The following is a 21,632-nucleotide window of genomic DNA, read 5'->3' as shown; positions in this document are numbered from 1 at the left end:
GTGCTTCGACATGCTGGCCCTATACTTGCTGCGATGGTCACAGTACGGGCACTTGTGTCCCGGTGGCTTGCCACACTCGACCACGAGGTGACGTCTTAGCGATGTCTTGGCTTTGTAGCATCTGCCACATCGGGGACACCGGAAAATCTCCGATAACGGCATCTTCGTCCATTGGTTCACGACCCCCTGACGCGTAGACGGCGCGAACCTCACTGAAATCGATATTGATTCGTTAGCAGACTGCCAACGTTGCGACTAGATAGCGTTACATTCGACATTCAGAACGCAGAAACTTTTCTATTTGTTATTATCTCACAACGGCGAGGCTGAAAACGGGGTTGACGTAGCCGGGTTAGAGGATCGAATGTGCCACCAAACCGAATTGATTTTCCAGCCAAAAGTTCTTAAAAATCTTCTTGAATTGGTTCATAGTTTTCCGTCGAGCAGAACAGGAGAAACCATCCGTTAATCCGTCTTCGCACTGCAACTACCCTTATGGTGGGAATATCGATTCGAAACTTGGGGCGGAGAGGGGAATTTTCTATGGGAAACCGTTGGAATGGTACGAACAATGATCGATCCGGTTTGGAGGCACATGTACCCCCTTGCCTGATTATACCCTTTGGTAGAGAAACGTTGTTATGGCAACCTACGTGCCGAAAATGCGTATCGATGAAAAAGAAACTCTAATGTCTTAATAAAAACGAAAACTTACGTGGTATTTACAGTCTCTTGATAGCGGTTGCCTTAAAATTAAGACTATAGGGTGTTGTTCTCTCTTCTTCAACGTTCTCGAAAAGGCCTGATTAGAACAATTGTAAATATCTTTCCTACGCACAGGAAAAGTTTGATTCTCAAGGATTCGTTTCTTATACTTCATTAGGAGTGACCTTTACAATACTTGTTAATGTCTAGTCAGGCTCAAGTTTCTATTATACGAAATATTGATACGCGATTAATAAGCTACGGACGTTGTGAATCAGAGCATTCACTGCTTTCCAAAACTTGGTACAGCGAAATATTAAATTTCCTCGTGGTAGAAGAATCAATTTACTAAAAATTCCAATCGATCGGAGTCGCGAAGAAGAGGTTTTTTCTCGGCGTCGATCGTGAAAATTGAAAAACTATTAGTTGACGCGAAAGTTTGAAGCAGATTTCGATTTGTCAGGTCTGAAACGGATTCGACGAATTCCAAGACCTCTTTGCTTACAGTGTGGACACGTTTAGTACAAGTATTAAACTCCGCAATGTCATCCGTATATTCCCCGCTTTTCTCTTGATCCGGCGACGCGTCGGCGTCGGCGTCGGCGTCGGCGCGGCGATCGGGGCCACTCTGAAAAACAAAATAACTGGTCAGCGAACGTTACGATCAGCTAATGCGCAGTTCACAACCACGAAATCTGGATTAGAGTGTTTTTCTCGATACGTGTCCCAATTTTTGTCTGAATCGAGACAAGACTGTCCTCTTCGTGCGCGCTGCACGAAAGAGAGGTTGGTGGGAGAAGCAGGCGTTTGAGGGGCCCCTACCGTGCCCAATGGGATAGTTCCACAGGAGACACAACCACTACAATTCCCGTATAATGGTTATCTGAAACTGGTTCGGGATCTAAATGCGAAATTAAACAAATCATAAATGTCTTTTCTTCGCCGAAGAAAAGTCCGATTCTGACAGTTTTTGTTTCTTTTTTCTCGTGTTTATTTTATTAAATAGATATTATAATATTGATTCGTGTTCGATCAGGCTGAAGCTTGAAGTATAGTCGACATGCGATAAATAGAAAACCTAATAGCGAGAGGAAGTCGTAATCTTGTGACTGAATCGTTCGGTTCATTCGCACTTGCGGTGGTTTATTGTCGGTTTCTGTTTACCGTGGTAAAAATGGAAATGATTTCGACTGTTTTGACGGGCCTGGGATCGACGGTGGAAGACTTCTATTATGTATCATCTCGTAGGGTCTAAGTTCGGGCTCCGGTTTGCTGATACGCGAGCTCGTTTTGTGCACGACTAATGATCGATTAATACAGAAATCAGGTAACGTAGTTAATACTCATCGGGGGGAGAGGGGGGGGGGGGGAATCGAGAGAAAGGTAGTCTCGGCTTTTAACTTTGACCTCGATCTCGATCACTTGGAAAAAGCTTAAGTCCTAGTACGCGCGAGTTCCTTGGTGTCGGCAGCTACGTCTATTTATGTATACACGTCCTGATCTAAATTGTCACTGCTCGCTCCTATGGCGAATAAACTCTCGCGGTTACAATACATTGCAAATGTATAATGCGCGCGATGAACGAGAGAAGCTCAATTCAATGAAAATACATATTCTGGAAAGCAGGCTGCTACGCCAAAGTGTTCGCGTAGAGCTTCCATCGCGTCGGCCGCTTAAACATTAATTTCCTTGATCGACGCATTTTTCATTTCTACGAAAATATATGTATAAAACAATTTCGAAAACGAAAAGAAAACTTTATATTGCAAATGCTGGAACAAATGAAATCATGCCAGACTTAACTGCATTTGCTAACATGATCGTAAATCGTGAAAAAAGAACTACTTCGATACAGGCTAAACCCTTGACGGTTCTCCATTGGAGAACGACGCGGTACAACAACGTTCACGCGAGCGAAGCTTCGAAAACAAAGCGTTTGTCTAGTCTTTTCAACAGAGTTGTACCGTCCTAGAACTTTTGAAATCTCAAGACTCTTAGTTTCACGAACAACACTACGAGGGCCTAGCACACGAATACTTATTCGACGATCGAGGTTGCAAACGATGCCTCGAATCCCTCGGTCGAAAATTACAATACGCTATCGTCTCTCGGAAACGTAAGAGGATAAGACAAGCTTCGACCAGTGCACTTTCCAGATAAGAAGAGAACCGATTTTCCTAAATACGATGCATCGTTTTGCATTACGTTCCAACGTGTTGTAAAAATATATACTATCGTATCGATAGAACGTTCACCGCGTATCGATTGTTACATTTTTCACTATTCCACGGAACTATTCGTACCGGCTCTACAAAAGCTCTTTTCTATAGAATGCAAAATGGCTTCGACGGTACCGAAAAGAGATCGTCGCGGAAACTAGTTGCCCGCGTCCATGGAGGATGAGAGTTTGTTTCCGTTCGGCATCGCGTAGAACTCGCTCAGCAGTTTCATGTGTCTTCCGTTCAAATGGGTGTTCAGACTGGACTTGTGCTTGGTCCTGTACGGGCACAACGGGCAATGGAACTTCGGCTCGACACCGCACTCGTGCTTCAGGTGCCTCGCCAAGCTCGAGTAATAATTGTAGACCTTGCCGCAGTTCTTGCACGGATAGGTCACCCTCTGGCAGTTCAGATATCCTCCCGACGTCCTCCCTTCTGAAAAACACGAAAGCCAGAAGAAACGGACATTAGAGACCGTCGGTAGACCAATGGGACACCTCGATTCGGGACTGGGTTACGTCGCCACGGAAGGGTATAGCCGGATGGTCAGATATGCCCCTTCGACCAAATTGAAAGGCTAATTGACCGTTCGATAGGCCGTCCGGAAAAAACCATGGCAATTTTAACTGGAAGGGTAATTACCGGGTACGATGGAAACGATTTCGCCTAATTTCCCTGTTCGGTCACATACGAAAAGTGGAAAAAAAATCCAACAGACGTCAAATACCCGGATACACGCACCGTAATTAATTCAGATTTTTATGTAGAACGTCCTGATTATAAAAAATCAAAAACCTCAACAAAAAAAGTGGCAATGCATAATCCGCTTTTTGAGGTTCTTTTTTTTTTTTAAGGATGTTCTACTGGATGTATCTGGGTATTTCACATCTGTCAGATTTTTTCTCGAATTTTCGTCTAAACGAAGAAAATAGACCAAAAACTAATCTTTTCCATTTCACCCCATAATTACCCCGGATTCCGGATGTCCTATCGAACGATTCGTTAGCCTTTAGACTCAACCGTTTCGAAGTGTTTGTTAATGTTTATTCATTTGATTTTCAGTATCTTAGTTTCGCCGACCGAGTGTTGGATGAACGAGGGCCTGCGACCCTATGCGATTTACATGCCGTGATCTCGAATCTCGGTCAGCTAAACTGTACTTCCTAGATACGTGGAATATGTCGAGGTATATTTTCCAAACGAACGGGGTGCTTTAGATCTTGACGCGACGCTTGCGGCGAAAGGAAGATCATAGTTTCGTTGGAAGAAAAGGAGATTCAGGGACGATTGCTAGAAAACCATGCGGATTTCGAAGTATCGTTAACTGCTAGGAAACGTTGATCCCCCTGCTAAGCGATCCCGTCCTAGTGGATTCTTCGAGAACTCTCCTTCTTTCAATTTCAACGGGCTACCTTTCGATACTGACAATTGTAGTTGCGAATGTATTTATATTTGTACAACATGCTGCTGCCGTAGCTTTATTTACAGTGATCGTACAGACAGTGGCTAAATTCCACTTGACGGACAATTTAAGTATCACAGAGATGTTCAGAATTTCGCAGGGCTTCCGGTTCTTCGATCGAGTAAGAACCGAAATCCTCGTGCGAGAATTTCTCCATCAGAACCGGTATCCCTTGTTTGCTATATCGATGCAGAACGGATTTCGATATGCAGAAGATCTTCGCCGCCTTCCTCAACGACAGACCATTCGCCACGGCTTCGACGGCCGTCTTCACGTGTTCCATCTCGCACCTGCCGTATCTCCTTCTGAAAGATCTTGATCTTCCGTCTTGCGAATGCGATCCTGCAACACGAGTTCGTCGTTATTACCATTGAACACGATATCGAGCATTGTCCACTGGGAAAGGAAACGAAAGGAGAATTGTTTCTACGAAACGTTTCGAACCCTCCGACGCCGTTAGGTTGCACCGGGGATCTAAGAAAATAAAAGAAACTTTTAGAAACGATCGTATATTGTTACCGTTGGCCAATAACGCAGTGATCGAACAAGGAATCATGTCAGAATATTCGAACGGAAGAACGAAATTTATTCGTAACCGCGTATCACAGTATATCTCTCTTTACGAATAAAATGGAAACTTCTGCTTCGTCGCTATCGACGATCGGTGATTAATCGGGGCAAACAAATCATTGTCCGAGTCCGCTCGATCGTAAGCAAAACATCTTCGTTATTGGTTAAACTTTGCCTCGGGAAGCCAGAAATTTTTAACTTTCTTTCTACAATCCTGTAGATTTTAGCGAGAAAATGCTGAGAATCCAAGTTTTAATGTTAGGAATTCGTTGCGTCGAAAGTTATGCGTGTTTAAAATCGATTGATTTTAAGCGGGTAACGGTGCCGCCATGTTGGCATGTACTATTGGTAAGACATCCGAGTGCATACCAATAGGGCGGCGACCTTACCTGTCAAAAACACAATCCCAAATCTTTATAACTTTTGAATTACTGACATCACCTAGGATTAAAACTTGGATTTTCGGCATTTTTTCGCCAAAGTTTACAGGATCAAAGAACAAAGTTAAAAACCTCTGGTTTCCTGAAAGAAAGTTTATTATTATTAACACCGATGTTCCCGCAGTTTCCTAAGCGCCTCCGTGGATCCTTTTCATGTGGCACTTCAGATTCCATTTCCGGTTGGTCCTGTAGCTGCAGTACGGACAACACTCGGTCTTTTTCTGTCCGCAGGATGCCTTCACGTGCTCGACCAGGTGATGCTTCCGACGATACGACTTCGAACACTTGTAGCACGTGTACCGACTCATGTCGGAAGCCGTGTTTTTCTCGAAGATTCCTAACGGATCGCGTTCACCCTCGAAATAACTGTCGGCGTATCTGTCCGGGCGAAAGTCCGCCGCGTCTGCCACCGTCGAAGGATCGTATACCTGATAATCCTCCCAAACGATCAGTTCACCTGAAACATAAGGTCCGACTCGTCATTCGCCGCGTTCGTTACTCGGACTGTCTACCTTAACTGTCGAGGATTGCGCAACGAAACGACCAGGATTTCGAAGGACTCGGGTTCGTTTATTCGCGTCGCGATTCGATCGTTGTGGACAATCGTCGATCGTTTACAACAAAACCAAACAAACAAACAAAAAAATATATATATAGATATAGATATATAAGAAGATAAGCAATTAGATTCGTTGTTACGAAGATGATAGACAGTCTTACTGGGTTTATTTGCGTGAAACAATATATGTATATGTACAAAACGGACACACGCGGTACTGCACTTGCCTGTGATAACACTGTTCTACACTAGTGTTCCTGGATCCGAGGAATTAGATTCGACATTCCAGAAGTTCGGGAAACTTAGATTCTACTGCAGACTCTCTACTTCGAAACGGAGACTCTGTGACACGCTATTCTTACAATAGAATCGGTGATCTTTTTCTTTTTGTTTTTGATACAACAAAATCTAGTCGCCTTTATTAGCATCGTTGTAATGCATCCTAGTTACGTGTTTCTTCAGATTCGATTTCTTGTAAGTACGAAACGCGCAGAACGGACAGCACTGTTGCTTGTCCTTCCCGCAAAAGATTTTTTGATGCTCGACCAAATGTCCTTTCCGTTTGTAGCTCTTCAAACACCTGAAACAGGTATACTTGTACTCGTGGTGTCTCTCGTCTTGCTTCTCCTCCTCGATCGAGCCTTTCAAGTCGGCGTGCTCGAGATGATCCTCTTCCTCTTCGTCGTCGAAGTCGTCCGCTAGAAATCGACTCCCGTGATCCTTGGTGTCCTCTTCGTCCCTCGCGACGCAATCGTGAAACGCGTCGAGCGTCCGCAGCTGATCGTCGGCCGCGTTCGTCTCGTAGAAATGAAACGACTCTGAAACAAAAGATCGAGCAAAATTAGTTTGGATCTTTCGCGGACGGTCCGCTTCCGCAGGTAACAACGACCCAGGTTAAAACGGAAACATAACGAAACGAATAGAGGACCGTGTCGTTCGAAGAATTCGTCGAGGAAGTCGGATATGTACACAGGTATTTATTTAAAAAGCAATCGGCTGCCGAACATTGTTAGACAGGGACACTTAACCGCTGCGTAGTATAGTTGCTCGATCTATAGATCTACGGATCTATCGAATCGGGTGGATAAGATAGACTAGATCATCATGCATCGTAGACAAGCGACTCGTATATTATTCGTCCTAACATTAATAACAAGTACGACTCCCCCGTTCGCGTTCGTACGACGATACAAAGAATTAGGTGAAATAAACCCGACACTCGTTAGCTACCTCGTGGTGGCTAACTACAGCGATCCACGGATTACCGTCGCCACGTACCAACGTTCGTCATTTGGAGTTTCATTTTGAAGAATTTCTCAATTACAAAACCCCGAGCATTGTACAGTCTCACGATTTCAGTGGAACATTAACAATACGCTTTTCGTCGCAATTTTTCCTGTGATAACTGTGATAAACTTGTGAATTATTTACATTTAATAAGTTTTATCTACACGTCGAAGGAACATATCGGCAGCAAACTGACTTTTCGAGGAAAGATCCCATCTTCCTCGGATCAGCATCGACGAAACGGTTGAGTGGCGCGCGCTAGTCCGTGGATCACCGTGCACAAAACTTGTTCCGAAGCGGGGACGAACGGTTCCGAAGCCAATCGATGTCGAAATTCCAATGTTCTCGTATTTCAATCGGAACCGATAACGCCGACGGTTCGTCTTCTTTTTTTCTTTTTCTCCTACGTTAGATATGATTCGACAATGCGCGATTGGCTCGCAAACGCTCCGCGCGTATATCCACGAGCGACGAGCACTCGAAGCAAATGTGTTTTCCGTTTCTGTTGTCGCTCGCGACGGACTCGTCGTCCATTTTCCAGCGAGCTCGCGCGAATCAACGAAACTTTTGGAAACCGATTTCTCCGTTGATTCGTTTAGCCTCTGATGCGCGTCGAACCGATCGATCGCCGTCCTTGTGAATATCGCTCGTCTCGCTACGTCGAGTATACTCGTTATCGAATTACTCTACACGTTGAAATATAAAATTTGTCTGTCTTAAATGATCCGCTACTTGAAAACGTTCTCGTCGATTTCCGTCAACTATTTATTGCGCGAAGTTATTCAATTTGGTGTTCACGAGGCCGAGCCATTGCTCGAGCCACGCCGCAAAACGAGTTGAGCGTACAACGTCGTAATTATAATATTACGATTTTTAACTTGTGATACTTATTGTGTAGTCTCGAACAATTTCTATAGGAAAAGAGACTGCGAACGCATGCTTATCCATAACTACAACCACTTCGATATCAAACAGGTAGGAAACCGGCTGCTAGAGTTTACTGCACTACGATTAGTTTCGTCGGATACGGTGAAAATTCGCAGATGATAAAACGTGCAAAAAGTACGGGCACGCGATTCGATAAAAACAACGTGTGTTCGAAAACGTAGAAAATAGTCGTCGTTCTAAACAACGAATCACCGATCCTAAGGAAAGGACGAAGTTAACCATCGACTCGGGAACATAAGTTAACCCTTAAATGGTATAACCGTGAATTCAGTTATCGTTCCTTGTCATTTCGTCGAATCTCGACCTCTTCGCCGATCATTTCGACTGCGAACCAATAGAAAAACGAACGAACTTATTTCGATATGTAAAGTACCATTTAACAGTTAATTCACAACACACCGGGCGCCGGTTATCGACGTTCCGATAACTCCGCTTCGTTTCTCCCTACAATATAAAAAGAATGTCCACACCGCAATACGAGCTCCGAAACCGTGAATCAAAATCGATCCTTGTTACATATTATAAAAGAAACAGCCTTTAGACTAGATTCGGTTCAGTTTAAGTATGATCAACGATTACTTTCTCCGTCGATTCGTGATGCTTCTCCTTACAACCGATAAACTCAACGTTACAACGACCCGTCGTCTCTTGTCACTCGAATAGTTTACTTTTGCATCGACCCGATCGTTTGGAACAGGCCTGGGCAACTTCTTCTCCTGGATTCTCTCCGCCTCCTTCTCTCACGCTCCATAGGAGCGTAGTGGAGGGTCTAAGGAGTGGGAAGAAAACTCGTGTCGCCGGATCAAGACTTGTTTCCCCCACTCTAACTTCCCTTTCTACCGCGGGCCGGTCACGCGACACTGTGCGAGCCAATAGTTGCCCAGGCCTGGTGTAGAACTATCGTAACGCGATACATCGTTACGAGTGAAAAATGTCTCGCCAGGTTAAATCGTGGGAAAGTAAGTAACCTTTTAGAAAAACAATCGGATGGAATTAATACAACTACGTGTCGTCTCGTTTTCAATCTTCGTACGCTCCTCCGATGAGAGTAACTCTGTTTTTTTTTTTTTTTTGGTAAATAAAAGGATTCGATTTATACACGTTAACATAAATTTGTTGAAACACCACCCGACCTGTGTAGCTAATCCCAAGAGGCGTACGAAAGTTATGAAACGAAAAGTAACTTAACTCTTTCTTTCCGTGTAATACAAAACAATAAATACTGCAAATGATAATACCAATAATGTTTCCGCTTGATCTGTCTCTCTAAAAGGAAGAATATATCTGTTTCACATTGAATTCATGAGAAGAGCATTGTCCGAATGCGAAATAAAGGAGAAAATAATTTTCTCGTTTATCTCGTCGCGAGTACCAGAGATTTGCGGTTAAACGGCTTCGATTTTTCCGAGCCAAACAAAATAACGCCTCCGTAACGATCTCTAATTAACCGTTTCAGTGTCAGGGGTCAGTTAAAAAATCACGTCGAACAGTGCCGAAAGCAGCGCGATCGCGTTGTTCCGGTTTTTACGTGGAAAAATGCCGGGCGTTTTTCGCGGCATTGTTCGACACGAGCTCCGAATAGAAACAACCACAGGATCCACAAATTTCCGAACCGACGAAGCAAACGTCGACACGAAAGTGGGCTCGCGCACACCGAAAAAGTTACAGGCACCGATCGAACGAAACCGGAACGTCTACGAAAAATTACACCGACACCAAACATCGACTCGCCGTTCTCGCCTCGGTTTCTCCGATCGACTGGATCTCCCTCGATCCCGCCAGATCCCTTGGTACACGGAACACGGTCCCGCTCCGAGTTCTCCCCCATCGTCCGCTGGTATAAAAAATTATTCGACCAAGAGACTCGACGACGATCCCCGTTCAGGAGCGTAGCCTGGTCTACTTGATGTTGTGCACCGAGAGCAGGTGCTTGAGGAACGAGGCCTCGATCCTCGATCTGTAAGGACAGTACTGGCAGGAGAAGTGGGTCTCGTACGTGACCATGCCGCAGCCCATTTTCAGGTGTTTCCGCAGGTTCGACGCCCATGAGTACATTTGCCCGCAACGCGGACAAACGTGTAGCCGTGGCCTGACGATCGGGAACCGAGCAGCGTCTGGAAAAAAATATTGGTTGCAGAACGATTAAAACCGATCGACGGACGACTGCCACCCCGATCCGGATGCGATCGACATGACGTTTGTTTCGCGGTGGGAGAATCGGGAGAAACGGCGGGAGCAAAAAAAAAAGAAGAAGAAGAAGTGTGAGAGAGATTCGCACTGGGAACAGCTTCTAGACACCGAAGCGCATGCGTTGCCGTTTTATCACGGTTGGCATTGACGATTACGAGAGAAAGAGAGAGAGAGAGAGAGAGAGAGAGAGAGAACGAGAGAACGAGAGAAAGAGAGAGACCACGTCGGACCGTTTTTTCTGCGCTCTTCGAGTACCATGGCCGCCATCCGTATTCTTCGTCCACGAGAAGATGGCATTTTCGGGTGAGGGACGACAGGGGATCTCCGAGACCTCACTCTCTTAATGCTAGCGGAGCGAGGACACAGGATTTTTATGGGACCGTCTTCAGATTCGATAGGTTTGTTTGTTTACTTCGAGCTATTGCGAAATACTTGTGGGGTCATCGGGTAGCGGGGCGTAGATACCTACGAGCGTGCCATCTTCTCGTGGACGAGGAATACGCGCTCGTATCGTGTGTTTGCGTGCGATCGTTCCTCCGCCCCCCTCTCCGGCGACTATTACTCGAAAAGAGCATCTTCTAGGTCCTCGAGCGGCTAGAACACAACGATGCGAACACACCTGTACTCGTGCACGCGAATACTCACAAGCTCGGCGACCTTGGACACTGTTGCGTTTACGTCGATTGTACTTGTTAAGCGTTAATACCTGAAAAGAACAGCTGCCCGTTATGGTTCGAGAACGGGGTGCGAGGCTGTATATCGTATGCGAGAAATCAGCTTTATTGTGCACATCCATCGATCGAGTACATTGTCGGAGGAACGAGGTGGGGGGAACGTACATGTTTAATAATCCATTCGAATGACTCGATGTTTACAGAGCAAGTGTTTCTTCAGGTTCCCTTTAAAATTGGACTTGTAGTCGCAGTACGTGCAGAAAAAGTTTGGCGGTTTGCCGCAGGCCATTCGCTGATGAAGCCTGAGACTCGTCGGCCAGCAGAACGATCGCTGGCACCGTTCGCAGATGTACTTGTAGTTGTGCTTCATACCTGAAATCAAAATTATTAGTTAGTGGATGGTCACGTGCCAGCGTACTGCTTAGTCCTTGTCGGTAATATAACGACGCGTGATCGATACCATACGCGACGTTACCTCGGTAATCGTTTATTCGTTGAAAAGTTAACAAATAGACACGTCCTACGCGGGACGCTAACTAAATACATATATACAACGCCCAAGTTAGTTTCACACTCTGTTGTATACTCTGATTTCTTAAATATTAATCCCTTGCACTAGCAGTTATTCTAAGATTGCAACGATTGGAACCTCCTCGGCAGGAGGACAAGAATTTCACTTCAATTTCAAAAGAAATTAACAACACATATGTTTAGTAGATTTTGTTCTCCGTCACGAGTCTGGCTCGATAGTAGAGGGGTTCGGCTCGAAGTTTAATCGTGTACTGTAACAAACAAAAACGTGCACATCGCGACAGTACAAAAGCCGATATTCTAGAAAATGTTAACTGAAACCCAACGGGATCAAACGAAAAGAAAGTGTAAAATAATATTTTCATGTCCGAAATGCACTTCTCCGCGAACCGTTATCCTTGAGCCCGGTTCTGCTACCGGCAATTAAACAACTCGTTTCAGTGACAATTGGTTCCGCGCTAATCCAGGAAACTCCATAGGTGTTGCAACATCTCGGAAACGGCCTTCGACGTTAACGAAGGTCTCGTTAAATTATGAAATCAGAGAAACAAAGGGTACAAAGAACAACAGGCTCTTATTGAAAGTTTGTTAGTAATCGTGTGTACATAATTAACAGTTTGGTGAACAGGAGGTAACGCAACTGATAGCGCGGCGACGAAGGGAGAAGCAAAGTTCAATCTACTCGACATCCAAGATGAATACGAAGAATGTGTTTCTGCAAGCTGCTCTTGTACTTGGTTCTGTGCGGACAGTACGGGCAACATTCCTTCGGGTCTTTACCGCACTCGACCCTCAAGTGGTTCTTCATGTTCCTGAGCCAACGATACCCTTTGTTGCATCTCGGACATCTGAAGCAGCCCGGTCTTCTGTCCAAACAGCCGCTGCTCCTCTGCGGTACTTTGTAACTACTCGATGTCAACGGAGCCTTGTGCTGGTTAAACGATCTTCCGTAATAATGATAATCCGACCAGGAGAGATCTGGAAAAAGAAAGGAAATATAACATTCTCTGGTTAGACCGTCATTAATTTTCCACCGGATGATCACAGAGGATTGAAACACCTTTCGGAATGTGGTACAGGGTGATTCGAATCGATACGACGCGTCTACGGTCGAATTAAACGTGAAAAGAAATGCCGGGGAAGAAAGTCTAGGACTTTCTGACGCGTGTACCTCGTTACTTTAACTGTAGAATTCTCTTGGGAGTCAATTTTCAACTACAGATATCAATGCATTACACGGTATCGCTGGATGGATCGTAACGAGTACAAACCGAGCGGTTATAACAGTCGACGAACATAAAGGAGGAACAGAAACAGTCACTCGCAGGAGTGTGTACGTTCAAGTGCTTTATAAACGTTGCTTTTTATTTCTCGATCAATTTGGCACACGCTTACAGGCTCGCAGGTTACACGTGATTAATGCGATCGCAAGGGAGGAGATCGTCTTTATTCGCGGGGAACAGAATGATGGGACAACTATGTGGTTCTAGTATATCGCATTACAAGACACCATTGCGGTTCCTAAAAAGTGTAGAAACATTTTTCTACGCTTCGATTTCCGTGCTGTCCGTCTGCGGGTTAAACTTCACTTTGGGGTGCCAAAAATTGTCAACTTTTTTCAATATTATCCTATAGATCTTGACGAGAACATGCCAGAGATATGAGTTATAATGGCCGGAGGTCATCGATTCAAAAGTTGTACGCGTGCGAAGTTGGCCGATTTCGTTTTTGACAGGTCAGAACGCCACACGCGCATGCAAGCAGCCATTTTAGAGCGGTAACTCGAATTCCTGATACCTAAATTCAGAAAAACCCGCAAAACACCTAACCCGGAATAAGGAACTCGAATTCGCCGTAAAAATCGCCGCTTTTACGTCCGTGTGCTATCTCCCAGCGGATCCACCCCGTAGAAACCGATACGGCGACCCCCAACCTGTCAAAAACGCTTGAGCCTTTCTGACATTTTCTCGATAAAATCTCCATAGGATTATATAAGAAAAAGTTGAAAATGTTTGATCCCCCAGAGCGAAGTTCAGCCGTTCTATGGAATCTTTGCCAAGTACGTAACTGTGGTTAGAAAATGATTCGTGGAAGTGGCGGGGACATTGATCACTTGGCGGAGATGCGTCGCTGTAACTCGGAACGTACGAAATGTCTTTGAAAGAACGACACAGAACAGTTCTACCAATTCTCATGCTTGGTAACCTTCCGTTCTAAGACACGAAAGATTTCTGAAGGTTAATTTAACGTAAAAAAAAAAGAAAGAAAAAAAAACGAAAAAGAGAAAGAAATCTCTCAGTTCGCGTGCAGCGAAAGTAATATTAGTACAAAGTCCATGCACGTTCGTCGCCGGGCAACATTCTTTTCTGTCCAGTGTATGGCCACGCGGTTCAGGGCCGAACAATCCGATTCCAATCAACGGAAGGGATCAGAGTAACTGGGAGAGCCACGTTTCATAGAAAGAAACAACGAAAGTCTCCACCGAAAAGCGTCGACAGTTTCGAACGGTAACAGAAAAGAGTAGTGTCTCGAATCGAGTCCGTGGCGTTCTAAATGCTGCTGGAGAACACGTTCTTGCCCGGATGATTCGTTCTAATGTGCTGATAGAGATTTCCCCGTTGCTTGGTTCTGTGGGCGCAATAGGGACACTTGAACTGCGGCTCCTTGCCGCACTCGTGTCTGGTGTGTCTGACCAAGGTAGCGCGATGCTGGTAACCCTTGCCGCAGGTCTCGCACCGATACGGAAAATCGACGCGTTTCGCCATCCAGAAGCTGGCTAAGTCTTTGATCAGCGGCATCATCGGGTAATTGCAATCCCTTTGGTAGCCTTTGTGCAAGGGAATGCACGGGATCGGTGGTAGCTCTGCAATAAAGAACAAGAAGAAAAAAGAATGTGTTAGTAGACGGCCAGAAGAAAACGAACACTTCGTATAGGATTTATTGTTTGTTTGTTTTTTTTTTTTCAGTGAAGAAACCCAAAAAACAAGAAAATGATCGCAAAAACCATAGTTTAATCGTGACGCCGCGTTTTAAACGTATACTCGCTTCGGTGTCCGTACAGCTTAACCGTGTTGGCATCGACGCACGACGATCGAACATCCTGCGTTCGTGGCAGGGTCGAGATCCGTTCAAAGGTGGGACCGCGGAACTCTGGAAAACTCGTATTTGCTATGAGAATGCGAAGAACGGGACGCGCACGACGTGTCATGAATGGAATGTTTATTTCATTGCTCGTGGATACAGTACATCAGCGGTGAGAACGCATCGTCGCGGGTGCGAGACATCGGAGAAAAGCTCGGTGTGTGGATAGTAACGAACAGAAAAGACGCATCTCGTTAATTCATCAGAGTGATCACGTAAACTCTCTCGGTCGGATGTTTGCTACGGATGTGAGTGTAAATTTGTGACGTCTGCTTGTTCCTCTTGTCGCAGTAGGGGCACTTGAATCTTGGCTCGCGTCCGCACTCGTATCTGTAATGGCGGTCGCGATTCCACTTCAAAGTGAAGCCGTTCGCACACTTCGAACAGAAAAATATCTTCTTTCTCTTTCCCGAGGCATCGTACTCTTCGACCTGCTGGCCCGGCGGAGCCCTATTCATAAACGAATCCATCGCGTATGGACCTGAAAACAAATGGCGTTCCGTGAATCACGCGTGAGAAGTTCCTCAATATGTTCCTCTTTTGTTTTAGACGAAACATTTCTTTTGGACAATGACATTCCATTTTTTAGACGAAACATCTTAAAACGGGTCTAGGAAAGAAGTCTGGGAAATAATTCTGAAATTAACCCCTGGAGTGGCTATGGGGAATACAATCGACTCGACTCGACGTACATATTCGCATAAAATTAAATAACGTCGGACGCTGTGTCGATTATATTCGCTTGCCTTTGGTAACAATAATGATAATTACGACAGTTTTTTATTTTATTTGTAACGCCTATGACGCCAGAATGCCTATTCGCACAACGAAACAACCAGTTGGGAGACCAAAAAGAAAAGACGGACGAGATTATCCTTTTTGGACGAAAAGCTCAGGGAGAGAGGGTATGTAGCAGCCTGTCGGAAAAATATGAACGCTTCGTACCGGGGGATGGTTTATATGCTCGGTCGAGGAACCGAATATGATCGATACCGTCGTACTATAATCGCGACCACGTTGGACCAGTTTATCAGTCGATCGTTTACGAAAAGAACGCATTTATTCGGATACAAAGGGAACTGTACGAAAATATCAACAGGCTCGCGTGTTCTTTCTCATTTCTCCCCTTGATCAATTGCCGGCCATGTTGTACACTTCGAGGACTGCGGCGCGTTGCGACGGGTGACGGGTCCGGATGTGTCGGTGAATCTCTTCGGCGCTGTTGGCCGAGGTGTCGCAGTAAGGGCACATTTTCTTCGGGACGAAACCGCAGGCGGTCATCATGTGCGTGCGGAGATCGCGCAGGTGATCGAACTTCATGGCGCATTTCGGGCACAAGTTCGACGTGGCCGAAATACCGACGCGTCTCGTGTCATTGTTCTGCGGCGATCTGCGCGGCCTGTTGCCCTGACGCGAACCTGAAATCGAACGGACCGATTAGAACCTAAAAATCGCTTTTCTCGAGGAGAACCAACGAACCTGTGTTGTACTCCAACAAAGCTGTGTACCACGATAAGACATAGAATTCACGAAGCGTACTTTGTAGTCGCTTGGCGCTGGTGTTTCGTTCACGCATACATACATACAATATATGTATACGTATATGTATGTGTATATACGTATACTTATATAACACGAGGAGTAGGTTCCGGCCATCTTTAGTAAAAAGCAGAATCTTCCTTTTCGACATAAAAATTCGTACCGACTCGTCCGTCGATAAGAATCTTCGAGATGACGGACTCAAAGGGAGATGGTTCAAGCAGAATCGAACACGCGTACGCACTGCTTCGAGGCTTTTTCCTTAGAATTTATTCCGTCTAATATTTTCTTGTCCACGTACAATAAAATTGCGGCAACAGAACGGGTGAATAGAAAACGAGAGATTTAAGTAAAATAATCTTCGAGTACTTTGTAACGTTGTTCGCCGATCGGCGAGCGATCGGAGAAGAGGCGCGGGTCCTTGCGATCTGTATCCTCTGTTCATGACACATTATTTACACACCCGGAGGGGCGAACGACACATTGTACGATACTCGACGCACAGAAATTCGATTCTTCGCTTTCGTTCCCGTGCGTCGACGTGGACCCGTGCTGCCCAGCGATAGGAGCCTCTCGCCGTTGCTATCAAAAAGGACGGCGGTAATGACCAGAAACATTCGACTCGGATCAGCGGCCGACAGACTTCAGACTTTTCCTGATCTCCTCGGCGATCGGGAGGTGTTGGACAGCACGGACGTAGCACACGGCGAAAACGGCCCTAACAGGAACGTATGGCGGGCGCGCGCGCGCGCAGGGAAGAAACTCTGCTTACAGATTAATTCAGATCGATCACGTAGACGTTCTGACCGCGATGGCACTGTCGAATGTGTCTGTAAACGTGGCCGCGTTGCTTCATCCTCGCGTCGCAATAAGGGCACTGGACTTTCGGTTCCTGGCCGCACTCGAACTTGGTGTGCCTCTTCAGGTGCCACGCGTGGATGTAACTCTTGGAGCACCTGGAACACGTGTGCCTCTCGATGTCCCGCAGCGTGTTGCTCCGCCGCCTTCTCGCGCTCAGAGGCTTCTCTTCCTCGTAGTCGAAGTCCTTCGACTCTTCCATCACCACCGAGCAGAAGCTCTCCAGATCGGCCTCGAGCTTGATCCTCTTGACATCTAAAAAGAAAAAGAGAAAACGAAGAGGCAATTAGATGGACCGTCGACGGACCGCGCGGAATCGCCACGGGCAGGGAGTCGAGAAACGGAAAGCGATTTTGCGTTGCTTTGCCGTTTCCGTTCGCGCGTTATCGGCCTGCCGTCGGAAACTGCTGTTATCGGTTACATCGGTACGCCGCTGAACGTGGAACGAAGGCGAAGATCGGGATCGAATGTACGAACCATCGGGGTTCTCGTGCGTTCGAAATCGACTGAAAATCGCGCGAGCCGAATCGAGCTCGGGTTGTCACGATTGTACGCTGCTGGGTAGAGTCTCGTCGCCTCCACTGCTACGACACGTTCGACGATACTCTAACGTCTGATCAGGCGGAGTCGGTACCGTGACGTTTACTGGCCCCGATCTCCCTCCGTTCTGCTCCGTTCGAGTACGTCACCCGACTGTATTCCGGGAAAAATTCGAGCGGCTTTACATTTCTTTCTCGACCCGTCCGTGATCGAAAAATCCGAATGCTATCCCCAGAATTAGTCGTTGGACACCTAGCGTTTCGTTAGAGGGGACAGTTCTCGTTGACCGAAACCGGCAACTGCAGTCAAGTATAGCCAATCCACTGCGAGAAACGATGATTCCGAATCAGCATTACACAATCCTGTGAACAACAGACACATTTACCGATTAAAGTAACTAAAGTCGCACCAAGATCGCTATACTTGCACCACGATAAACCAAAGAGAATCCGCACTGTGGCCATCCTCGGTCGACAGTGGGGCGTCGAGAACGCACGATACTCGACGGTGTACATCGAGCAACGTTCGGTCTCGCAGGAAACGGTATCGCGAATAGGTGCTCCAGAAACCAGGTAGCATCGTAGGAATGCTTTTATTCGATCACATGTACAATTGACAACAAAATTCTGGCGATCGCCGATGTCGTTCGAGAATTTATATACAAAAATGATACAGCGTAACAACGAGCGGGAGAGGGAGGGGAGGGAGACATTCGAGAAGATCGGGACAGTCCTTTTTGGTTTGTCCACCTCCTCCCACAGCATCCCCCCAGTCGCCGTTGTTAAATATTACAACCAGGGAGGGTGGTCGGTAGTATTGGGAGCTGTAAACAAGTGACTTTTCGCGTCGAGAGATCGAAGTCGCGTCGTAAGATCGATCGTGCCCGACGACGATCAGGGCGAGTCGATTATGTAGATCCGCTGGCCCGAGTGTTTTCTACGTATGTGCTCGTTCACGTGAGCCCTCTGTTTGCTGCGGTTCCCGCAGTACGGGCACTTGAACCGCGGCGCGACACCGCACTCGTATCGCAGATGACGCTTCAGGCTTTTCACCACGGTGTAACCGTTCCCGCATTTCGGGCACACGTAGTTGCTCCTCCTGGCTGTCCGGTGTCGCAGGGACCCGTACACGTCCTCGGACTTCATTGCCTCCCGATACACGTCCGCTCCGTAATTCCCGTACAGGAGGCAATACGAGCGATCCACTGAAAACAGACGAACAAGTCGGTTAGACGGAGAGCAACGATTGCGGAACCCGCGGTGAGATTAACCCCTCGGACACCGGAGAATTTTCTGCACGGCAGCAGCGGAACCGGGCATACCTGTCACCGGATCGAAACTTGTCTCCCACTCTACCCATCCCCTTCTAGGCTATTCGCCCATTTTCCGGAGCCGAGCATCCTAGATTTCCCCTAGACTGCCGACAACTCGAGCGACAGCCTAGCCTGTTTATGTGCGCGAACTGCCGTGCGTAAGCCGCCACTGTGAGTAGGCCGTGCACGCAAAAAGCTCCACGCACGCAAACGCTAGCAACGCCGGGGTATGTATGTACACCGCTGTTACGTACCGTCCGAGCTCACGCACACTGTTACACCGCTCTTATGTGGGCCCGAATGACCCGGTTCCGCTGGCCGAGGGTCAACGGGGACTCTCCTGGGCAATGGCAAGGCAATAGGCTAGGCGAAACAATGTTTCTGGATAATCCTTGTCGAGCTGTAAAATATACTAGCATTTTGTATTTAGTTCGGGTCAAAGGTTTTCTGAAAACTGGACATTTGGAAAGGAATACTTGAAGGACAGTGATTATTTTATACATCTTTATTGTCCGTCTTAAAAATTGCTGGGCCGAAGGTTTTCACGGAATAAAGCTTGAGAGGGATTCTTAGAAGATGGTGATTTGTGTTTTAATAGGTATCGTTGCATCTTTATTTCTTTCTTATTACATAGCATTGTATTCTGCAACACAGCCATATGCGTAGTAGTATTTCAGTTTGTTAAATAAATGTACGTTTATTCCTGTTTTACGCTGTACGAGAAGGGATTAAATATGTGATCGGCGAGATGATTTTAATGTTCGCAGCTTGCAGCAATGGCCGAGGATGTCGAAGAAGACTGAAAATATTCCAGATGCGATCATCCGATCGTAGGATACAACATACCAACACCTAGATAAATACCTAAGCGATTCGTCACCTAATTACACGAAGAAATGAAATTGGTCTCGTTCATTGAAAAACTGAATACAAAATGCTAGTATAGGAATCTCTCCCGGAACAATGAAGTCGAAATCACGATCATCGCTGATCGTTCAAAACCTTCGCTTCCAGTCGCGTTTGGGGCCGACGATTCTTCCGAGAAACAGAAACGGAAGATCGCGACTAAAACGAAACTTTTACGTAAAAACCGGTCCACCGGTGGAAACCGCCACAGCGCTGCACTTCTGTCCATTTTTACCTTCGACGTGTCGTATCTTCGCAAAGGCATGAAGAACGGTACACGCGCGTCGTGACAGAAACGAACTCTGTTTATTCTTTTGCATCGTGGATACAGTGCGGTGAAGCGTGCGATCAGGAACGTGGATCGTTCTCATCAAAAAGCTGATCGATCAAACAAATTGGTGAAAACAAAACAAAAAAAAAACATAAATAAAAACAACAAAAAAAAAAACAGAAAACCCAGTCGCGTACAGAGTCGCGTGGAAGTTTTCAAACTTTCAAGTCGATCACGAAGACTTTCTCGTTCGGATGCTTCTTGCGAATGTGACAGTAGATCTGCGACGTCTGCTTGCTCCTCAGGTCGCAGTACGGACACTTGAACCGCGGCTCGTGCCCGCACTCGTACTTGTAATGCCGGTTCCGGTTGCTCTTCAGGGTGAACCCGTGCAAACACTTCGGACAATAAAACAGCGTTTTCGGCGGCGTTTGAACAGCGAAATCCTTGCTGTCCTCGCCGGGCACGACCAGGTTCATCAGCGAGTCCAGCATTTTCAGATCTGAAAACAAATAGCGTCTCGTGAACCACCGTTCCACTTTGACCCCGAAGAGCGACAAGCTTCTTTCCCCCGTTATCTCGGCCGCAACATCGTAAATGCTGCTCGGTTCGCTTGTCGTCGGCCTAGACGACTAGACGGGACAGAGGCGGGGAGTAGGTGACCACCCATGAACAGAAAGCACACAAAAAGGCGGGGGTTAATTAATCGCTGGGTTACAACTCGAATAGGACACGTTACACGAGGAAGGCCGACGTGATGTTTTGCGGCATGCGATCTGCGGCTACAACACGAATCGACGTAAGTCACAATTTTTTACGAGAACAAAAAAAAGAGAAATAATATGTGCTTCGAGAGACGAGAGAACAGCGAAGAAATTTATTCTCGAAAGAGGAAAATAATGACACGCAGGGCACGCTACCGAGAGTCCATTTCACCTTGTAATTAAAATCGCATAGCGTTCCGGAGAAATGACACGACTTACGTCGTTGGAACTTTCAACCATAAATGTAGGGGGGGTAGGTGGGTGTATCGGGAGGATCCGTAGTGGAGCAAACAAAGAAATTTAGAGAGGAATCTAACAAAAAAAAAAAAAAAAGAAAAAAGAAAGGAGAAACATAAAACAAGTCGATAATAAGAGTTCCCGATGAAGCGTAGGTACAGTGACTGAGATATTTGAACATTGATTTATTTGTATCTTACAATTCCACAGCGACGATATACGATCACAAAACATCGTGGAAAGTGTTCGAGGGGTGTCGTGGGTAAAGGTGGGGGGGGGGTGGGGGGTTGGAGCGAAATAGTAACTGTTCAGACATCGAATGTTATCTCGCGCGAACATTAAAGCCGAACTTCTCGAACGTAAATCGATTAGAAGATAACGTTTTCGTTAACGACATATCGCCGCAAACGGTATATTGCCTAAGGACCCCGTTCCTAACGGCGAGCGCACGCTTGTAAACGCACTTAATCTACAACATC

General features: G+C 46.3%; 1 protein-coding gene across 8 annotated transcripts in view; it reads right to left on the bottom strand.

Moving 5' to 3' along the window:
- Positions 1–2,943: 2,943 nt before the first annotated feature.
- The window catches only part of LOC143354555 (uncharacterized), a 112,952-nt gene continuing 94,263 nt past the window's right edge, over positions 2,944–21,632 (bottom strand). The window contains exons 7-8 of one of the 8 annotated variants that reach the window (XM_076788785.1): positions 12,268–12,563; positions 11,406–11,426 (exon numbers count right to left, since the gene is read on the bottom strand). In XM_076788785.1, the coding sequence (XP_076644900.1) occupies positions 11,421–11,426; positions 12,268–12,563 (302 nt within the window). In that variant the 3' untranslated portion in view covers positions 11,406–11,420. Of the gene's footprint in view, positions 3,360–5,509; positions 5,854–6,333; positions 6,774–11,405; positions 11,427–12,267; positions 12,564–14,119; positions 14,449–17,025; positions 17,379–18,541; positions 18,868–19,497; positions 20,655–21,632 lie in introns of those variants that run through there. The other 7 variants (XM_076788787.1, XM_076788777.1, XM_076788768.1 and 4 more) reach the window with 7 other exon arrangements.

Source organism: Halictus rubicundus, chromosome 5 (assembly GCF_050948215.1).
Source record: "Halictus rubicundus isolate RS-2024b chromosome 5, iyHalRubi1_principal, whole genome shotgun sequence".
Taxonomy (NCBI): Eukaryota; Metazoa; Arthropoda; class Insecta; order Hymenoptera; family Halictidae; genus Halictus; species Halictus rubicundus.
Note: the sequence above shows the minus strand (reverse complement) of the source record. Positions and strands in the feature narration are given on the sequence as shown.